General features: G+C 34.8%; 1 protein-coding gene across 1 annotated transcript; it reads left to right on the top strand.

Moving 5' to 3' along the window:
• Positions 1-17,245: 17,245 nt before the first annotated feature.
• On the top strand, positions 17,246-19,339 carry LOC127814088 (putative pentatricopeptide repeat-containing protein At5g47460). Its single transcript, XM_052355346.1, has one exon. The coding sequence runs from the start codon at positions 17,407-17,409 to the stop codon at positions 19,144-19,146; it is 1,740 nt and encodes a 579-aa protein (XP_052211306.1). The 5' UTR covers positions 17,246-17,406; the 3' UTR covers positions 19,147-19,339.
• Positions 19,340-19,855: the final 516 nt, after the last annotated feature.

The following is a 19,855-nucleotide window of genomic DNA, read 5'->3' as shown; positions in this document are numbered from 1 at the left end:
AGTTCTTTAATTGGTTTAATCTTTCAGTGATCAAGTTTTATAACTCTTGCTTTAAGCTGAAAATCGATGATCCTAAGTTAAACAAAAGCCTCTCTCGATGGTCAATCGAATCTATGCTTACATATGAGATTAATTATCTTTAATTAATCTGTAAATATACAAACATGCATTTATCCACAATGATTATCAAAATAAGATTTCACAAGGCATAACGGTATATCTACCTATTATTGAACCTTATGTCATTTATTATCAAGTGTTAATCTATATTGAATCTCTCGAAAACAATATAAATCACAAACACATTCTAATGGTGGTCAAGCATCAAAACGAAATTAGAGAATAACAAACGATCAACTCGAAAGACAATAATATAATAAAACCCAAATACTTTAAATTAAACCATCATTAAACTAGGTTTCATCAATCACCCTAGCCACAAAGTACTTAGCCTAACATAGTTTCAACCAATGAAAGAATAATAAAAACAAAGTTCATGATGTTGGAGAGAAGAAAGAACAAAAAAATACAACCAAAATCGAAGATCTTCAAGACAATCTCCTTCCTCTTCCTTGACTTCCGTCTTCTCCTCTTCCAAAAAGCTCTTTAATCTCTCAAGAATCATTCTTTTTATTATGTTTTTTAGGTCTTCAAAGTCGTGCCCCTTGAGAAAGCCCATCTCTACTTGATTTGAAAGGAAACGAGCTCAAAACGGCCTTTTTACGAAGCTTAGAGCTTTACCGCGGCCTTACCACGGAATGCTTTCCGTGGTAAGGTTGTGAGCCATAGAATGAAAATCTTGTCACGGGCTTACCACAGAATGCTTTTCGCGATAAAGTCGTGAGCCACAGAATAAAAATCTTATCATGGGCTTACCACAGAATGCTTTACGCGGTAAGGTCGTGAGCCACAGAATACTTCTTCAACCACGGCTTTATCACGGAATGCTTTCCGCGATAAGGCCGTGAGCCATAGAAAACAATTCTTACCACGACCTTACCACGCAATGCTTTGCGTGACAGCATCGTGAGCCGTTTTTCTTTGATTTCCAACACTTCACCAATGACGTCATTCTTTCGACGCTTTGCGACATCATAATTCTCGACTCCGAATGGACCTTTGACCTTGCCTTTACTGTCATTTTAGCTCCAAAAATGCGACATCATCATTACTTTGTGCTCCAATTGTCTTCAACACATGCTCCACATCTACATAACTATATATTGAATCAAATCAAGTAGAAATCATGCTTATTAAATGTATAAATGCGAAGTTTATAGACCAAAATAAGTGTATAAAAGACACTTATCAGCGATGATGGACGGTGCTTGCGACAGTGGCGGGGCGACGGCGTACGATCGCGGTGACGATGGGTTTGAGAGAAAGAGTGTGGGAGAGAATGAAAGAGGGAGAGAAAAAGAAAGAGTGAAAATGGGCGGGAATAGTGGGAGTGAGATAGGTGAGAGTGAAAAAAAGATTGAGAGTGGGATAGAGTCTGAGGGATATAGAGAGTACTGTAGGAGCACTTTCAAAAAATTAAAATTCTCGCGATATTTTAATTTCACAATAATACCCTTTTCAATTTTATGTCCAAGTTTCTGTCTAATTTTACGTCCGTGTAGCATTATGCTTAAATTATAATCAATGAAGAGACAGTGTGTTGGTGATTGTGAAGTCACCCAATCAGTTCGTAAATAGCCTTAAATAAATTGCAAGTAAAAATGACTTTCTCTTAACCAAAATGGGAAATTTTGTTGCCTTTTCTTCTGTTCTAGTTTCTGCCTTTTTGTTAGTGGCACAATATACAGTGCCTTGGATGTTACAGGTTCCTTATTCTCCCGCAAGCGCCACAGTAAAACTCTGAATCCACTATCTTCACCGAGAGGCGATCGATCTTTGATTGGTTTTCCTTTACCCCACCTCCATAAACACTTAATGGCTCTTAATGGAGGTCCAATCAAGTCGTTTTTCAATGACTTCAATATTTGACATTGCGTTAGATTCGATTCGATTCAACAGTTGTTCCTGCAGAGCACCGTGTTCACACTACCATGATGAAAATTGACATGATATATATATATATATATTTATTTAATAAAATTATCTTTTTTTTATTTTAATTATTAATATTAAAATAATTATGTCATTTATCATTTTATTTACCAATAATACTCTTTTCAATCACAACTCAAAATTTTATTCTCTTTTTTTGTTAATTTAAAATTTAAATTTTAGTATCTCATTATTTAATGAATTTTTAAAATCTCAAAATACCAATAATACCCTTTCAGTCACAATTCAAAATTTTATTCTTTTTTTTTGTTAATTTAAAATTTAAATTTTAGTATCTCATTATTTAATAAATTTTTAAAAATCTCAAAAGTCCCTATAACTTTCTCTAAAAACTTATATAAAAATCAAATATTCAAAACTTTTACCCCAACTATTATCTTTAATTTTCAAAATAGCCAAAATTTTAATTAAAATTATATAAAATGATTACAAGCATAACAGCTTAACAAAAGTTAATTATGATTGAAACATTATAAAACATGACTCTCTCTCTCTATATATATAAAGGCAATTGTTATGTTGTCTATCATCGAACAAGATAACAGTTGCCCGATTAAGAGAGAGGGGTGAGCCTCATGCACGACGAGCAACATAACAATGCCCAAGTTATCCGACTGAAAAAAAGAGGTGGGTCACATGCACGATGGACAACATAACAATGCCCAATATATGAAACCCACCTCTGTACCTTCAAATTCCAACCCATTCTCAAAAGCTCTATCACCCCTTTCAATTTTTTCAAATCACTGATGCTCTAAGGGATTTCTTTTTTCTAAGAACATAAATTAAGGCCAGACCCTACAAAGTCAAAAGGACAAAACAACAAACACAAGCTAGGCGAATGCAAAACACAAGAACCACTAGGCCAACCTGGGACTAACTAGGCGGAGCCACAAGAGGCCCGGTTGCCCCCACTGGCTCAGAATTTTTTTTTAATTTTTAAGTATTTAAAAAAAATAATATTTTATATTAATAAATTAAACACTCAAATAATTTTTTATAAGCTGGCATCTATAAACTTAAACTTCACCATTAACAATATCCAATAAAACCTTAATCATATTTTAATACTATTATTGTAAAGTTAATTTTCTCTGTAATCTCTTTACTAGTTTAGTATTCTAAAAATATGAATATTTTGAATGTAATTTTTAAAATAGTAATTTGACCAATCTTACTCTTAGTACAATAATTAACTTTGCTAAGATTTAGAAAATTCTAATAAACAGGTCTTTAAAAAAGTATAAAGATCAAATTTTAAATATAAGATATATTAAAAATTAATTAAAACAAGTAAGTAAATAAAATTAATTAGGAATAATTTATTTCTCTCTTGCTGAAGACGACTAAATAGACATCGTTGATAGTCTAATGATATGTAAAGATGGCAATGGATTAGGGATGAATCCTAATTACTTATTTAAAATTAAAATAAATATAAAAATTAAAATATAAGTACAAGAATCATTTAAATATTTATTAAAGCAACTATGTAACTGACAAATCTTAATTATTTATTAAAAATTAAAATATAAACATAAAATTTATTTAAAAAATCATCAAAATAAATATGTAAATAGATAAATAAAAAGTCTATTATTATCTTTAGCAACAAGCTTAAGACAAAAAACAAAATTGAAAAATTTATAAAAAGTCTAAATAATCTTTAACGACGTTATCTATGAAAAATTGTAAGGAGTAATTATAAAAAATATATATATTTTAATAATAATAATATTATTATTATTTTATTTTTAAAATTATATTTTTTATATATAAATTTACCCTACATGGCTCCACCACCACAGACTGAATGTGGCCAGGTCTAAGTGGGGGAGCTTTGGGACTGGCAGGTGAGCGCAGCAAGTCATTGTATGGCCAGGAGGCTAAACCAGTGAGCTTTTGTCTCTTTAAAAGAGGACAAAGTAACCCCAAGGGGCCCAATCAACGCAACACGTGGCAGAACCAAGTTCTGCCAAACCCAAACAGCTAGCAAGATGGGAATACGACAAAACTACCCAAACCCCAAAATGCAAGATAAAAAAAAGTCGTAAACTAGCTTAACACGCAACATATACAGCCAGCCAAGGGAGGGAGGACCAAAACTAGGTCCTGTTAAGATTGTCACTCAATAATTTATTGGATCTTGAATATATAAATAAAATGGGTTGGGCCAGCAGCCCACAAGCCCAAGCCCACGTATTTTATCAATTCTATTAATTTCATCCGTGTCCCTTGCCCATGTATATAGAGCTGTAAATTGGAGAAAGTCAATTCATTAAGCATCAGTGAAATCAGAAGCAGTCGAAGATACAAACCGACATAAATCAAATCCAAGAACAACAACTGATGACAAAATACAAACAAAAAAGATGGGACAAAAATAACAAATGATTCAACATGACATAAATCGAAAACAGAACTTGAAAATCGATGCAATAAGAGATAAGATTAAGCAATCACACAAAGAATAACACAAGAACTTATGTGTTCGGGTTCGAATCGAATTCTGGCAAAGGTTAGAACCCCTAGTCAATCTACTATATCGTGACCACCGAAGTTGCAAGATTACGGTACAAATCATTAGATACAAGCTTTTACTTCTCAGAACATTCCAAACACTGAATTCTCATAATCTATCTCCAATACAGTGATTCACACAATGAAAGAGAAAAAACTAGGGTTTCCAGGTATCATTAATGATGCATGATTTGAGAATGTGGAATGTTTGCCATTCTTTACAGTAATAGATGAATAAGGCTTCCCCATTACCCTTTCGCTTGCTTTATCAATCGATAGAATAATAAGAGCAATATAATATATATATATATATATATATCCTTTGCAATTGTTTAATTATTTTTTATATTTTAACTGCAAAAAATTTTAAGTTATATTAAATGGTGACCTTGAAGAAGCCGTGTTTGTGGGAGTAAGTTGAGGGATTTGTTTATTCTGAGGGTCTTTGTAGTCTGAACAGTCTTCAAGAGCCTGTTGATTTGGGTTGGTCTTCAGTCTTAGCATTTTAGATGCACCTCTTTTCTTTTTATACACAAGTCTATTAAACCAAGTGTTATATCTACTGCTTTCTTTCTGTTCAGCTTCAATTCACAAGTTTATATTTGATATCAACTCTCAGTTTGCCTTAACCTTCAGAAGTCTTGAATCTGTCGGCTATTGAAACATCGTACTATCTTCTTTCATTTTATCTTTACCCAATCATGTTCATGTTTCTTTCTTTTCTATATTTTTATATTAATTTTTATTTTTTTCAATTTCAGAAAAGTCATCATAATTTTTAAAATTTATAATCTTAACATCATTAACAGCAATTTAATTCTATTAACAACATTATCTATTTTCCCAATCGAGTCTTAATTCAAAAATAATAACATAAGAGAATGGGAATGTTTGTGATCGCAATATATAATTTTAGCATTGTGACTCGTTTGTGACCATGGGAGGCTTTTCAAATTTGGATGTATGTTTTGTTGTTGTCGAGATATAATAATAAATTTATTTAATTAAAAATATCGTCGTCAAACCGAATGAGTCTGTAAGAAAGATAACAATCTAAGGGAACAATGAGGTCCCTGCATAAACACTTCAATACTTAAGTCAGTCACTAAAAATAATAAAAGTCGTATTGAAACAATATTAGAGATGTATTTTTTTCTGGAATGAGTGTCTGTTTATTTATAAAGAGATATAGAGTAATTTTAAGTAGTTAAGGATTATAATTATTACATATAATGTCTATCTTGACATTTTGAAACTAGTCAGAATTATGATTCTTATAGATAATATTTATCTTTATATTTTGAAATCCTTTTTATAGAATCTTCACAAAAAAATTTGAATGTCAAAGTTATCTAATTTGTGCCTTATACAGACCCTCCACCCCTCTTGAATGTCAGAGTTAAGTCTTTTAGCCCAAAGAGTTATTTTGACCTTTTGGACTTTTTTAGTCTTTTAATAAGTTTTTGTTTATGATACAAGAATTGTTTCCTACTTTTCATTCAAGTTTATTTGATAGAAGAATAGATTATGTCGTGGTTTGCCCTTATTTTTCTTTCATTTTGATCATTATTATTGATTTTAGATCATTGCTTTTGTACTTTAGTTTTTAAACATCTGCATGTATTCGGAGCAAGTCCTTCGTCCGTTGACGCAAGTGACCCTCAAACATCTTAACAGATTTTTATTATTTCGCATGTGTGTGGGGCGATCATTCACAAGTGACTCCTACACATTTTGACAATTTATTCACAAGCTATGGGCGTTCGGGGCGACTCCTATGCCATGGTATCCTTCTAAACCACCTCTACCAGACAATTAGAGACCAAAACCACCCGCTGCATATTTCTACGAGCTAACACCTACCAGTTATTCGTGTAATGCCCCATTTTCCCACAACGAGCGTTAACTCGAGATTTCGGGAATATTTTTTTTTTCTTTTTTTTTTTTTCAACATCGAACACACAACATAAGTCTTTAATGCATATACCTTCATCATAATCATTTCCCGTCAATCCCGATCGTACCTTCTTAGCATATCAAAATTTAATAATAAACTAAGACAGGTATCAACAATCACATCAGCGGAAGCAAGATCGAAACCTCAATGATATATAACCGATAATTCCTTTACAATAACCAAATCGATGTTTCACATGAAAATATCAAAATATTACATAACCTCTGAACATCGTAATCATGAACAAAACCTACGAAAACTAAACATAGCCGCTACATCTCGATGATATTCTTTCCCTTGGCGCCACTGCTTTCACCTGGAACGTTTGAATATTTCAGGGACATAGTCCAAATTAGATGCTGAATCATCTAAGTGAGAGTTCAAAAACGTTTTCATGCAGATATGAAAAATCATATACAAAATCGATAACTCCCGACATGCACCAGCCTAAGAGAATCCCACATAGCACTTAACCCTAACTGGGGAAAATGCAATCTCTCTAAAGGCGACACAACCACTTCGGTCCATTGGCAAAACAAACCTGCTTAAGAGGGACAACCTCAACATATGAACTCGGGAATCACCCCATTGTCATTGTTAGGCTTTACGCTCCAACTCAAAAGCAATCCAAAATCGAACGCAACCCTAGCCCCAAGAGTGTCACATCAGCACTATCCTCGGAATCGACGTCACCTCGGCATTAATGCTATTGCTCAAAGGAACCTGGGGTGGTGTCCACTCGCAGCCCCGCCACTTGAGCCAACAACCGGGGTGGTGTCCACTCTCAGCCCCGCCACTTGGGTCCCGTAGGGTGAAGTCCGTCTCAGCCCCGTCCCAAGTGGGTCACCTAGCATTAATCCTAGGTACGCATCCCGAGTGCTGTCACTCTGAGCTACGTCACAGGTTACCAACCCACGTCCCACATGGACGACACAAAAGAAGCCAATGCCGAAAAATCATAACATGCATAAAATCAACATCTCAATGTATGCACTTTACCGTACAAAATTCGATGCATGTGTAAATAATTGTTTGGACAACCATAATAAATCAAGCCATAGGGATGAACATTCATAGTAAACCATTCACATGTCACTCAAGGTCTTTTCGGGTAGAACCACTCACAAGTCAAAACAAAGTTGGGGGAGAACACTCACCTTTGGGCGCAATTCGAATTCTTCTTGAAAAGCGCGGTTTGCCTCGATTTGTGTGCCTACCTCGATTTGCGTGCCTTCTTCGAACTTCGCACGAGTCACTTCGTCTCAACCCTCAAGGCACCCTAATCATCACATTTATCCAACAATTATAATTTTCCTTAATTTTCTCACAATTTTCCTATTTTTCTCCCATTTTCTTCTCTAAGAATCCAAAATAAATATCTACACAACTATTTTATCAAATATTTTTATATAATAATTCATAAAACAATATTTATAAGCCTCTGAAATTTTATGGAAATTTTCCAGATTTTTCTCCTATTTTCTCAAATTTCCATAATTACTTTTCCTTGAGAAAATTTATTTCTCATCGATTTACTTCGAATATACTTCAAGAAAAATCACCAAAACTCATCAAATAAATTCCTTATACTTATGGAAATTTTTAAGAATTTTTTAAAAATTCCTCCTATTTATTTTCTATTTACATTTCCTTTCAAAAATCAAAAATAATTATTTTCTCAAGAAATTTCCATGATAAAAATTCATCAAAATAAACTATTCATCTTTCTAGAATTTCTGGATATTTTTCCAGAATTTTAATTCCTTTAATTCTATTTTTTATCGAATTTTATATATTTTCAGTATTTAAAAAATACAAAAAAATACCTCTGGTCATCTTCTCCGGCGACGGTACACCGGAAAATCGAAGCAACGACACCAGGATGTTCCTCTCCATTAGTCGATCCCAATGATACCAATATTGCTCGGAAAAAATCACCGGAAGACTTCCGATTTGGCCAAAAACAGTCGGCCGAAACTATCCCGCCACCGAACTCCGGCGAATCAAATTTACCCTCGATTCGAACTCCGATTGGCATGAAACTTTCCAGATCAGTTACCCATCACCTTGCAAACAAAAGCCCCTTATTAGATCGCTCGATCGATCACTCTACAACCCGATTGCAAAATGTATATATATATATATATACGGCCGAATGTATATATATGCGAAAACACCCTCTAAACTACCCCAAAAATTCCCAAAATCTCCAGAAATGATCCTCTTCCCTCAAGATCAAAAGCCCCTTATTGGTTTCCCTCGATTTGCTCTCAAAATCGAGCAATTTGATGCTTCATTTTCGGCCGAAACCCTTGGCTATTTATAGCCAAATTCGACCCCCACGTGGCCGATTTCCGGCCAAGGCTTCTTCCCCACGCTTCCTAGACCACCCTAGGCCACTCCCTGACGACCCTAGGCTGCCCAAATCGCCAGAAAACCAGGCCAAAATCTCGGCCAAATCTGCCATGCTTTGGCAGATTTCAAAAATTGCGATTTGGCCCCCTTTGAATTTCCTTTTACATTTTGGCCCTTATTCTCAAGCCCCTTAATTATCCAAATATACCACTAAGACCCACAAGATTAGAACTTCTCATTTCTCCCTTGAAATTTTCAAAAATTTACCGTTTTGACCTCCCTCGGGCATTTTTAGAAAATTACACTTAGGCCCGACTGATTTATTTGACCTCAAATCCACTCGATTCAACCTGAAACCTCTTAAGGGTTGTTCTATACATCGAATACTAGTCCTTGACACTCTCTGTTGACTTTTTGGACGTCGCTTACAGCAATTCGGTAATACGACCTAATTGGCAGTTGTATTTTTCTGTACCGAAAACTGTTCCCGATCTCATTTCTTTCATCACTAAAAATCATAATTTTAATTGCTCGTCGATACTATACCATTTTCCTTGGCTATCTAGGGTCCGAGGTACTCACTCTGATTAATTCGGTCGTCCAAAGCTGTGTTAGTGTGCCCTATAGTCCTATTTTTCCCAAAATTCCAATTATGCCCTTTATCAAACATCATTTTTATCCTCAAAATTATTCTCGGGTGTTACAATTCGCCTGGCTCCATTATGGCTATAACATTTTCGCATTACAAATTTTAATTGTTATATTTTGATAACAACGTAGAGATTCAAACTATCATATTTATTAAAAAATAAAGGGTAAAAGTAGATAATCTAATACAATAATGTCTTTAATATGTTTGTATAGATACTGAAAGAGAGAAAAGTAGTAAGAGAAAATATTAAAAAAAAAAGGTAAAAATTTAACTAGGTGATGATGATATTTGGGACCGACCACCACGTGCCACCTCTGCAACTGGACCTCGGGAATGGTACCTCGGACTTGGCAATGTCGGACCTTGGGTGTAGAACCTGCAAGACAATGGAGGGCCAGGGCTTGGATCCCCAGGGGTGGACTCCGACGCTCAAATCAGTAGAGTAAATGCAAGTAGAAGTAAATGAGAGAGATGTAGAGCTTGAATATACCTGGCGAGAGTCCTTGTCTTTTATAAGTGAACCCGTTTTGGGGTACCCGAGATGAGCGGGCACGACTCTCGAGAATCCCGGTCAAGTTGGAACGGGTCTTACGGTTCGGCCCGAATTTCTCGGGCTTCGCTCCGGAGTGTTGACTTGCCACGTGTCGGTCTCTCCGATGATCCACGTGGCAGGTGAGACTATTAGCGCGTATGGGTATTCTAGTAATTTTAGGTAATGCCACATCACTTGCCCCCCACTCCTTGAGCTGAGCTGAGAATCACGCTGGGTCGAGGAGTAGCTTAATTTTTGAGGTTCTTTGACTGTAGATTTTTCCTAAGATGCATAAGAGTATTTCTAATGTATGAGACAACCAAATCCCAAACTCTTGAGGTTAGTCTTTCCCATACTCTTTTATTTTTCATCACTTTCACTGCTCGTTTGCTTTTTCCTTTGCGTACATATATATATATATATATATTTTAAAAAACTTCTTCTTCACTAGCCTGGCCAGGCAGCTCAGCCATGGCTGAAGTCGGCCTGGCCAGGCCGCGGCTCGACCATGGCCGAGCTCTCCTAGGAGCCCCTTGGCCCCCCCCTTTTTTTTAATAATATATATGTTTATATATATGTGGGAGCCAGGAGGTCGGCCATGGCCGACCTCTCCTCCCTTTGGGCCTTTTTGCCTTTTTTTTTCCCTTTGGGCCTTTTTGCCTTTTTTTTAATAATATATAATATATATATATATATATGGGAGCTGGGAGGTCGGCCATGGCCGACCTCCGCTCCCTTTGGCCTTTCTGCCCTTTTTTTTTTTTAATACTATATATAATATATATTTATATATATATGGGAGCTGGGAGGTCGGCCATGCGCTCCTTTGGGCCTTTCTGCCCATTATTATTATTATTATTATTATTATTATTATTATTATTATTATTATTATTATTATATTTTTTAATAATAACAACATAGGCTTTAAAATAAGACTTAATTTAACTGACCCGTTTTTTTGGCCTTTCTTTGTTGTAGGCGTAGCTTGAGATTGTCCAAGTTAAGTCGCGTCTGTTGAGTTTCCTTTGGCTTGTGTCCAGCTGTGGTTTTCCTTCCTGACTTCTGTCTTCCCTTTCTTGGTCAGGCTAGGATATCCTCTAGTGGGATTCCTTGGTCTGGCTGATCAAGCTAAGATATCCTCTTGTCATTCTTTTCTATATTTTTATATTAATTTTTTTTTTCAATTTCAAAAAAAGTCATCATAATTTTTAAAATTTATAATCTTAACATCATTAACGACAATTTAATTCTATTAACAACATTATTTATTTTCCCAATTGAGTTTTGATGAGGGAATATTTACAGGGGGCAATTTTACTGTACTACCCCTGGGAGGTTACCATTAACTCGGAGCCATGTGTGCCAGTAAAGACTAATATGCGATCGCCACGTGTCAAGACTTAGGAGCTCCGCTTATCTTTATAATCTTTATTATGATTTTGAACTAGAAAGAGATAAAGAAGAAGATTAAGTCAACCAATGATATCTTTAAATATCCCAAGAATTATCTCTATTAGGGAAGATTATCTTTTCTCCCCATAGAAAGGGGATCAACCTCTCTTTTTGAAATATATCTTATCTCCTAAGGGAAAGGCCACGGGACATCTATAAATAGAGGGCAACCTCTACAGGTAGGGGGATTTGACTCCTAAGGGACTCATATATTATTTTTCCATTACTATTATACTCCTCAAAAACCCTATGAACTGAATTGAGCGTCGGAGGGATCACGGGGAGCAAGTCCCCACCCTTTTTGCAGGTACTTAGTCCGAGACAGAAGAAGGTAATCGACTCCGCGTCATCAAGTTTTAATTCAAAAATAATAACGTAAGAGAATGAGAATGTTTGTGATCCCAATATATATATAGTTTTAGCATTGTGACTCGTTTGTGACCATGAGAGGCTTTTCAAATTTGAATTTATGTTTTGTTGTTGTTGAAATATAATAATAAATTTATTTAATTAAAAATATCATCGTCAAGCCGATTGAATCTCTAAGAAAGATAACAATCTAAGGGAACAATGAGCAGGCCCGACCCTGAAGGGGGGCAATCAGTGCGATTGCCTCGGGCCCATTATTTAAGGGGTTCCATAATTCAGGGCCGAACGAATTTGAAGTCCAGCAAGCAAACTTCAAGTCTGCTAAAGTGGACGGACTTGAAGCGGACTTGAAGTCCGCTTCTTTCAGTGGAAGGACTTGAAGTCCGCTGAAGCAGACTCGACTTCTTTCAGCAGAGGGACTTCAAGTCCGCCTTCAGCTGACTTCAAGTTCGCTTCAGCGAATCACTTCAAGTCCGCTTCAGCGAATCAGCAGACTTGAAATCCGCCCACTTTAGCATTTCACGTCCGCTTTCACTTTTTTCAACGAACTTCAAGTCTGCTTTTGAAATTGAAGTCGTCTACTTTTGATTTGAAGTTCGAAGAGTGCTTCGCCCGCTAATTTGTGATTTTAAATCCGCTTTTGAAGTCTACTTTTGTGATTTCTGATTTCAAGTCTGCTTTTGAATTTCGTTCACGAGTTACTCAAATTTCAGGTTATATTGTTTTTTATTTATTGTTTGAAGTATTAAAACTACATTGACTTTCCTAATATTAAATCTGCTTTTGAAGTTCGAAAAGGCTGACGAGTTTCTCAAATTTCAGGTTATATTATTTTTTATTTATTATTTGAAGTATTAAAATTACATTGATTTTCCTTGTATTAAATCTGCTTTTGAAGTTCGAAGAGTGCTGGGTGCGCTGACGAGTTTATCAAATTTCAAATTATATTGTTTTTTATTTATTGTTTGAAGTATTAAAATTACATTGACTTTCATTGTATTATTTTTGTTTTTAAGTAACAATGTTTAGTAAGAAACACCCATCTGAAAGTCAAAAAAAAAAAGAAGAAAAAGACAGAAAGAAGAATTAACTCAATCTCAAAAGGGAGCTCTAGATAAATTTTTTCAAAACAAAACAAATAGTTCACTTGAGAACTCAACTGAAGATTTAGTCAATGAATCTGAGCAGCAAAATTATGTTGAAGAATTTGTAGGAATTGATAATGATTTAGTTAATGAATCTAAACAACAAAATCATGTGGAAGAATTGGTAGGAACTGAGAATGATTTTAATGCACAAGTAGGTGCGTGACTTAGGTAAAGATGAACATGTTGAGAATGAAGATTTTGATCATATTTGTAATAATGAAGACACTGAACTTGAGGATATAGAACCAAGTTTTCCTTTAAACATTTTTAATCCAAGAATTTGGGATAATCTAGATGAAAAAATGAGAGCTTTACTTGTAGAAAAAGGTCCTGCAAGAGATAATAATATCAAATTTCCTATGAATGAAAACTTTAGACATTTTTCCTCGACTTATTACATGAGAAAGTTATCAAATAGAGAGACTCATGACAGAAAATGGCTAGTATACTCAAAGGAATTGGATAATGTATTTTGTTTTTGCTGTAAGTTGTTTAAAACAATGTGTTGTAGAAGCCAATTAGCAAACGAAGGACTTAGAGATTGGAAACATCTTAGTGAGAGACTTAAACAACATGAAAACAACATTGAACACATAACTAACATGAGTTCTTGGATTGAATTACATAACAGATTGAAAAAAAATGAAACAATTGATAAAGGCATACAAGAACAAATTAGGACAGAGAAGGAACACTGGAAACATGTTTTGGTAAGAATAATTTCTGTTGTCAAATGTCTTGCTAAAAATATTATTGCATTCTGTGGAACAAAAGAGAGAATTTATGAAGAAAATAATGGTAATTTTTTAAGTATATTGGAAATGGTTGCAAAATTTGATCCAATAATGCGAGAACATTTTCGACGAATTCAAAATGATGAGATTCACTATCACTATCTTAGCCATAAGATTCAAAATGAGCTGATAGCTTTGCTGGCTTCAAAAGTCAAAAGTGCAATCATTGAGAAAATCAAACAAGCAAAATATTTTTCAGTTATACTTGATTTCACTCCTGATTCAAGTCACAAGGAACAAATGACTTTGATAATACGGTGTGGAGATGTGTCAAGTAGTCCAGTAACAATAGAAGAATACTTTTTAGAGTTTTTAATTGTGAAAGATACATCAGGATTAGGACTTTTTAATGAATTACAATCTATCCTAGAGTCCCTTGGTCTTAAAATTGATGATGTTAGAGGACAGGATTATGATAATAGCTCTAATATGAAAGGAAAATATCAAGGTGTACAAAGAAGATTACTTGAAATAAATCCTAGAGCTTTGTTCATGCCATGTGGTTGTCATTCTCTTAATTTAACACTATGTGATATGGCAAACTGTTGTGTGAAAGCGAAATCCTTTTTTGGGGTGGTTCAACGCATTTATTGCATTTTTGCTAATTCTACTAAGCGTTGGAAGATTTTACAAGATCATGTAGATGGTTTAACTCTCAAAACATTATCAACTACACGTTGGGAAAGTCGTGTATAGAGTATTAAAGCAATAAGAACCCAAGCTGGTCAAATAAAAGAAGCTTTATTTAAAGTAGCAAAAACTAGTGAAGATGCTAAAACAAAAAGTGAAGCTGAAAGTTTAGCAACACATGAATTGGAAAATTTTGAGTTTTTATTAGATATGGTTATTTGGCATGATATTTTGTTGAAAATTAACTTAGTCAACAAGAAGTTACAATCTAAAGATATGTGCATTGATGCTGCTTTAAAAAATTTGGAAGGGCTCATTTCTTTTTTTGAGAATTATAGAGAAAATGGATTTGCATTTGCTATGATTGAAGCTAAAACTATTGCTTGTGATATGGGAATTGAACCTGAATTTCCTAAAAAACGTTAAAGTCATAGAAAGAAACAATTTGATGAGAATCTCAATGATGAGACAATACAATCAGTTAAAGAATCATTTAGAGTCAATTATTTCATCTATGAAGTAGATATGGCTCTTTCTTCATTAAGGAGTAGATTTGAACAAATGCAAACATATGATGCTATTTTTGAGTTCTTGTTTAATTCAAAGAAGTTAACCTCATTGGGTGATGAGGAATTAAAAAATTGTTGTGTGAAGCTTGAAACTACTTTAAGAAATGGTGAGTTTTCTGATGTTGATGCAAGTGATTTGTTTTCAGAGTTACAGGTGCTGGCGAGCTGCAATATCTTTTACCATCAACAGTAAACACAACACTTGAAATTGTAGAGTTTGTAAAATATATGGACTGTTTTCCAAATATTTTGATTGCTTATAAAATACTATTGACTGTACATGTGACTGTAGCATCTGCAGAAAGAAGCTTTTCTAAATTAAAATTATTGAAATCTTACTTGAGGTCTATCATGTCACAAGAAAGGTTAAATGGGCTAGTAATATTATCCATTGAAAAAGAGATGTTAGAAAAACTTGAATTTGAAAGTATCATTGAGGATTTTGCTTCTCAAAATGCAAGAAGAAAATCATTTAAATAATACTTTTTTAGTTGTGATTTTGTTATTTTTCATCTTATCTTGCAAGTGGTGATGATATTTTGCTAATTGCTGAGGATGCAAAAAGATTCAAGTAGGCTGTGCAGTTTATTTTAGCTATTGAGGATGTATAGGTATTTTTGTTTTGCTAGTTGCTAACGCTAAAGATGCAAAGAGATTTCAAATAGATTAATGTTGTTTTGCTTTAGCTATTCAGCTTGTAGAGAATTTTTTTTTTTTTTTTGCTAGATGAAAGAGAATTTATTTTGCTAGATGAAAAAGAATTTATTGAATTGTTATAAGTATTTATTTTGTTTATATATTGTAGCCTTTTATTCTAAATTTTAATATATTGAAGTTTGAATCAATACAATTTATTTGGCTTGAATGTTAAAGTTTTAGTTAATTTGGACATGTTAGATCTTGATTGAAAAATAAGAGTGAGTTCGTCACTATGTTTAAATATATATATGGGGGCCTAATTTTTACTTTTGCCCCGGGCCCTAAAAAATTCAGGACCGGCCCTGACAATGAGGTCCCTGCACAAATACTCCAATATTTAAGTCAGACGCTAAAAATGATAAAAGTCGTATTGAAACAATATTAAAGATACATTTTTTCTGGAATGAGTGTGTTTATTTATAAAGAGATATAGAATAATTTTAAATAGTTTAGGATTATAATTATTAGATATAATGTCTATCTTAACATTTTGAAACTTGTTAGAATTATGATTCTTATAGATAATGTTTATCTTAATATTCTGAAATCCTTTTCGTTGAATCTTCAAAAAGATTTTCGAATGTCAGAGTTATTTAGTTTGTGCATTATACGGGACCCTCCACCCCTTTGAATGTCAGAGTTAACTCTTTTAGCCCAAGGAGTTATTTTGACATTTTGGACTTTTTTAGTCTTTTAATGAGTTTTTATCTATGACACAACAATTATTTCCTATTCTTTCATTCAAGTTTATTTGATAGAAGAATAGATTGTGTCGTGGTTTGCCCTTATTTTTCTTTCATTTTGATCATTGTTATTGATTTTAGATCGTTGCTTTTGTACTTTAGTTTTTAAACATCTGCATGTATTCGGAACAAATCCTTCGTCCATTGACGCAAGTAACCCTCAAACATCTTAACAGGTTTTTATTATTTCGCATGTGTGTGGGGCGATCATTCACAATTGACTCCTACACATTTTGACAATTTATTCACAAGCTATGTGTGTTCGGGGCGACTCCTATACCATGGTATCCTTCCAAACCACCTCTACCAGACAATCAAAGACCAAAACCACCCGCTGCATATTTCTACGAGCTAACGCCTATCAGTTATTCGTCTGGCTCCATTATGGCTATAACATTTTCACATTACAAATTCAATTGTTATATTTTGATAACAACGTAGAGATTCAAACTATCATATTTATTAAAAAATAAAGGGCAAAAGTAGATAATCTAATACAATAATGTCTTTAATATGTTTGTATAGATACTCAGAGAGAAAAGTAGTAAGGGAAAATATTAAAAAAAAAAAGGTAAAAATTTAACTAGGTTTTGTGGAGGTCCCATTTTGTAAAAATACTAAAATTAGAGGGGTACTTATGCACATCTTATCAAACTATAGCATAAGATACCCTACACATTTAATAAAACTACGAGTGTCTAATATATATATATATATAATATGTAACATTATCTCAATCTTTCTTTCTTTCTTAACTAACCATGGTAACAGTAGGACTTTCTCGTTAACTCCTCTCGGTTAGACTAATATGTTGAGTTGACGACTCCACTCATTAACGTATCATTCATGTAAATGGTCCGTTGTTACAGACAATGAATGATATTGTGCCACATAATGATGTCTTCCTACAAATATGCTAAGTTATCTCTCCAATGGATACGAAAAAAGCCAAAAGAACCTTCGTTGTCTTTTCTCTTTGTCAAACTATATTGGCACAGAGAGTGATGTTCTCCAAGGAAATGGATTCCAATCATGGAGCAGCCTCATTTCAGGCCTTGCCCAAGACGATGGCTATTCTCTGGTCCACCTGATCCGAGCTTGCACGAAATTTGGTTGGCGTTCCCACGGCCAGCAGCTTCATTGCCACGCTGTTCGATCCGGGCTTGTTTCCGATGTTCTTATCTCCACTTACTTGATTAATTTCTATTTGAAATCGGGTTCGTTGAATGATGCTGACAAAGTGTTTGCTGAAATTCCTCAACCAAGTGTAGTTTCTTGGAACTCGTTGATGTCTGGGTATGTTCATTCTGGGCGGTTTCTGAAGGTACTGAGATTGTTTCTTCAGCTGGAAAGGTCTGACATTCGTGCTGATGCGTTCTCATTTACGGCTGCTTTAGGGGCTTGCGGTCGAATGTGCATGTTGGAGTTGGGGAAATTAATTCACTCCAAGGTTGTGAAAGTTGGAGTGTATGAATATAATGTTGTTGTAGCAAATTGTTTAATTGATATGTATGGCAAATGCGGATCAGATGAAGAGGCCATATGGGTGTTCAACGAGATTTCTGATAAGGATACTATTTCTTGGAATTCAGTTATCGCAGCAAGCGCCAGGAACCGAAAACTTGAACAAGCAGTTAACTTTTTGCATCAGATGCCAAATCCTGATACAATCTCATACAATGAATTGATTAGTGGCATTGCCCAGTTTGGGAACATTGATGATGCCGTTCAGATTGTATTAAATATGCCAAACGCAAATTCATCTTCATGGAATTCCATCATAACAGGATATGTCAACAGGGATCAAGCACGAAAAGCTTTGGAATTTTTCGGTGTTATGCACTCAAATGGCATACAGAGGGATCAATTCACATTTTCAAGCATATTAAGTGGGGTCGGAAGTCTGTCAGCTCTTACATGGGGGATTCTGGTTCATTGTTGTACCAGCAAGTGTGGTTTGGATAAGTCTGTTGTTGTTGGAAGTGCTTTGATTGATATGTACTCCAAATGTGGACAGGTACAGAATGCGGAACTAATCTTTAAGTCCTTACCAGAAAAGAATTTGGTAACATGGAATGCAATGATATCCGGGTTTGCCCACAGTGGCAATTCAAACAAGGTGATTGAGCTTTATGAGCAGTTAAAAATGGTGAAAGATTTGAAACCAGACGCGATCACCTTTCTTAACGTCTTATCAGCATGTTGGCATAAGCAAACACCATTAGAGGTTGCGAATCAGTACTTTGAATCGATGATCAAGAATTATGGGGTGGAGGCGATGCCCGAGCACTGTGCTTCGATGATTAGGCTGATGGGAAAATGGGGGGATGTGCAGGGTGCCAAGAAGCTGATAGGCGAATTGGGGTTTGGATCATGTGGCTTGGTTTGGAGGGCTTTGCTGGGGGCCTGTGGAACTTGTGGGGATCTAAAAGTTGCAGAGTTGGCAGCTGCCAAGGTGATTGAGTTGGAGGGGGATAAAGAGTTTGTCTATATCATGATGTCCAACATTTACGCGGCTTATGGGAAATGGGGTGATGTTAGTATGGTTCGAGAGCTGATGAGGCAGAGAGGTGTGAGGAAAGAAGTTGGCTGTAGCTGGATTGAGCTGGACAATAAGGTGTCATGTTGTGTAAAGGAGGTGATCATCGGCTAACTTGTTGGGTTAGCTGGTAGGCATTGTCGAGCTATAGCAAATTGAGCAATAGCATTTATTCACTGGACAAATGCCAGGTGATGTAATTAATTTTGGATATGTGAGACTCTAGCCAAAGGCTAGCAATCGATGCAAACCAAGTTTAAATTTGTAATTGATTTATGGGTTTGAGACCTAATGAAATATTTTGTTATGTGTTTGTCTAATGATATGAATGATTTGGTTCATCAACAAATCTAAATATTATGATGTGCATACTTGGTATGAAATCTCAAAGGCATTTACAAGTGCAAAATACAAAAAGCTTATATCTGATGCATGCAAAGGCACTCATTATGGAGAACTTTTAGGCCCTATTTACTTGTGGAGAATAATTTTTTTTTATTTTCAGTTTTCATCTCTATTTTCCTATTTCAATTTTTATAGAACATCAAAGAAATTTATTTCTATTAAATATAAAACAAGTTAAACTTCAAAAAATGAATGTGTTTAAAATCATGTAAGAAAGTAAATGTAGATATTGACAATAAGGGGAGAGGTGAATGGTTAAATTGACATAATAAAAAGAGGAGTTGACGTTGTTTTAATGATAAGAAGGAGGTGCGGTGGTGTTGGTCAAGGGATGGGAATGACAAGAGGAGAGGAAGAGGGCGGTGGGAAAAAAGGAGTTGGTGATTCGTTGCAATAGTAGACAGCGCAATCACAGTAA

This window comes from Diospyros lotus, chromosome 12 (genome assembly GCF_014633365.1).
Source record: "Diospyros lotus cultivar Yz01 chromosome 12, ASM1463336v1, whole genome shotgun sequence".
NCBI lineage: Eukaryota > Viridiplantae > Streptophyta > Magnoliopsida > Ericales > Ebenaceae > Diospyros > Diospyros lotus.
This window is presented reverse-complemented; position numbering and strand designations above follow the sequence as displayed.

What these genes read in the sequence shown, in the direction of transcription:
- LOC127814088 (XM_052355346.1), top strand. Translation starts at nt 17,407, where the DNA reads ATGCTAAGTTATCTCTCCAATGGATACGAAAAAAGCCAAAAGAACCTT.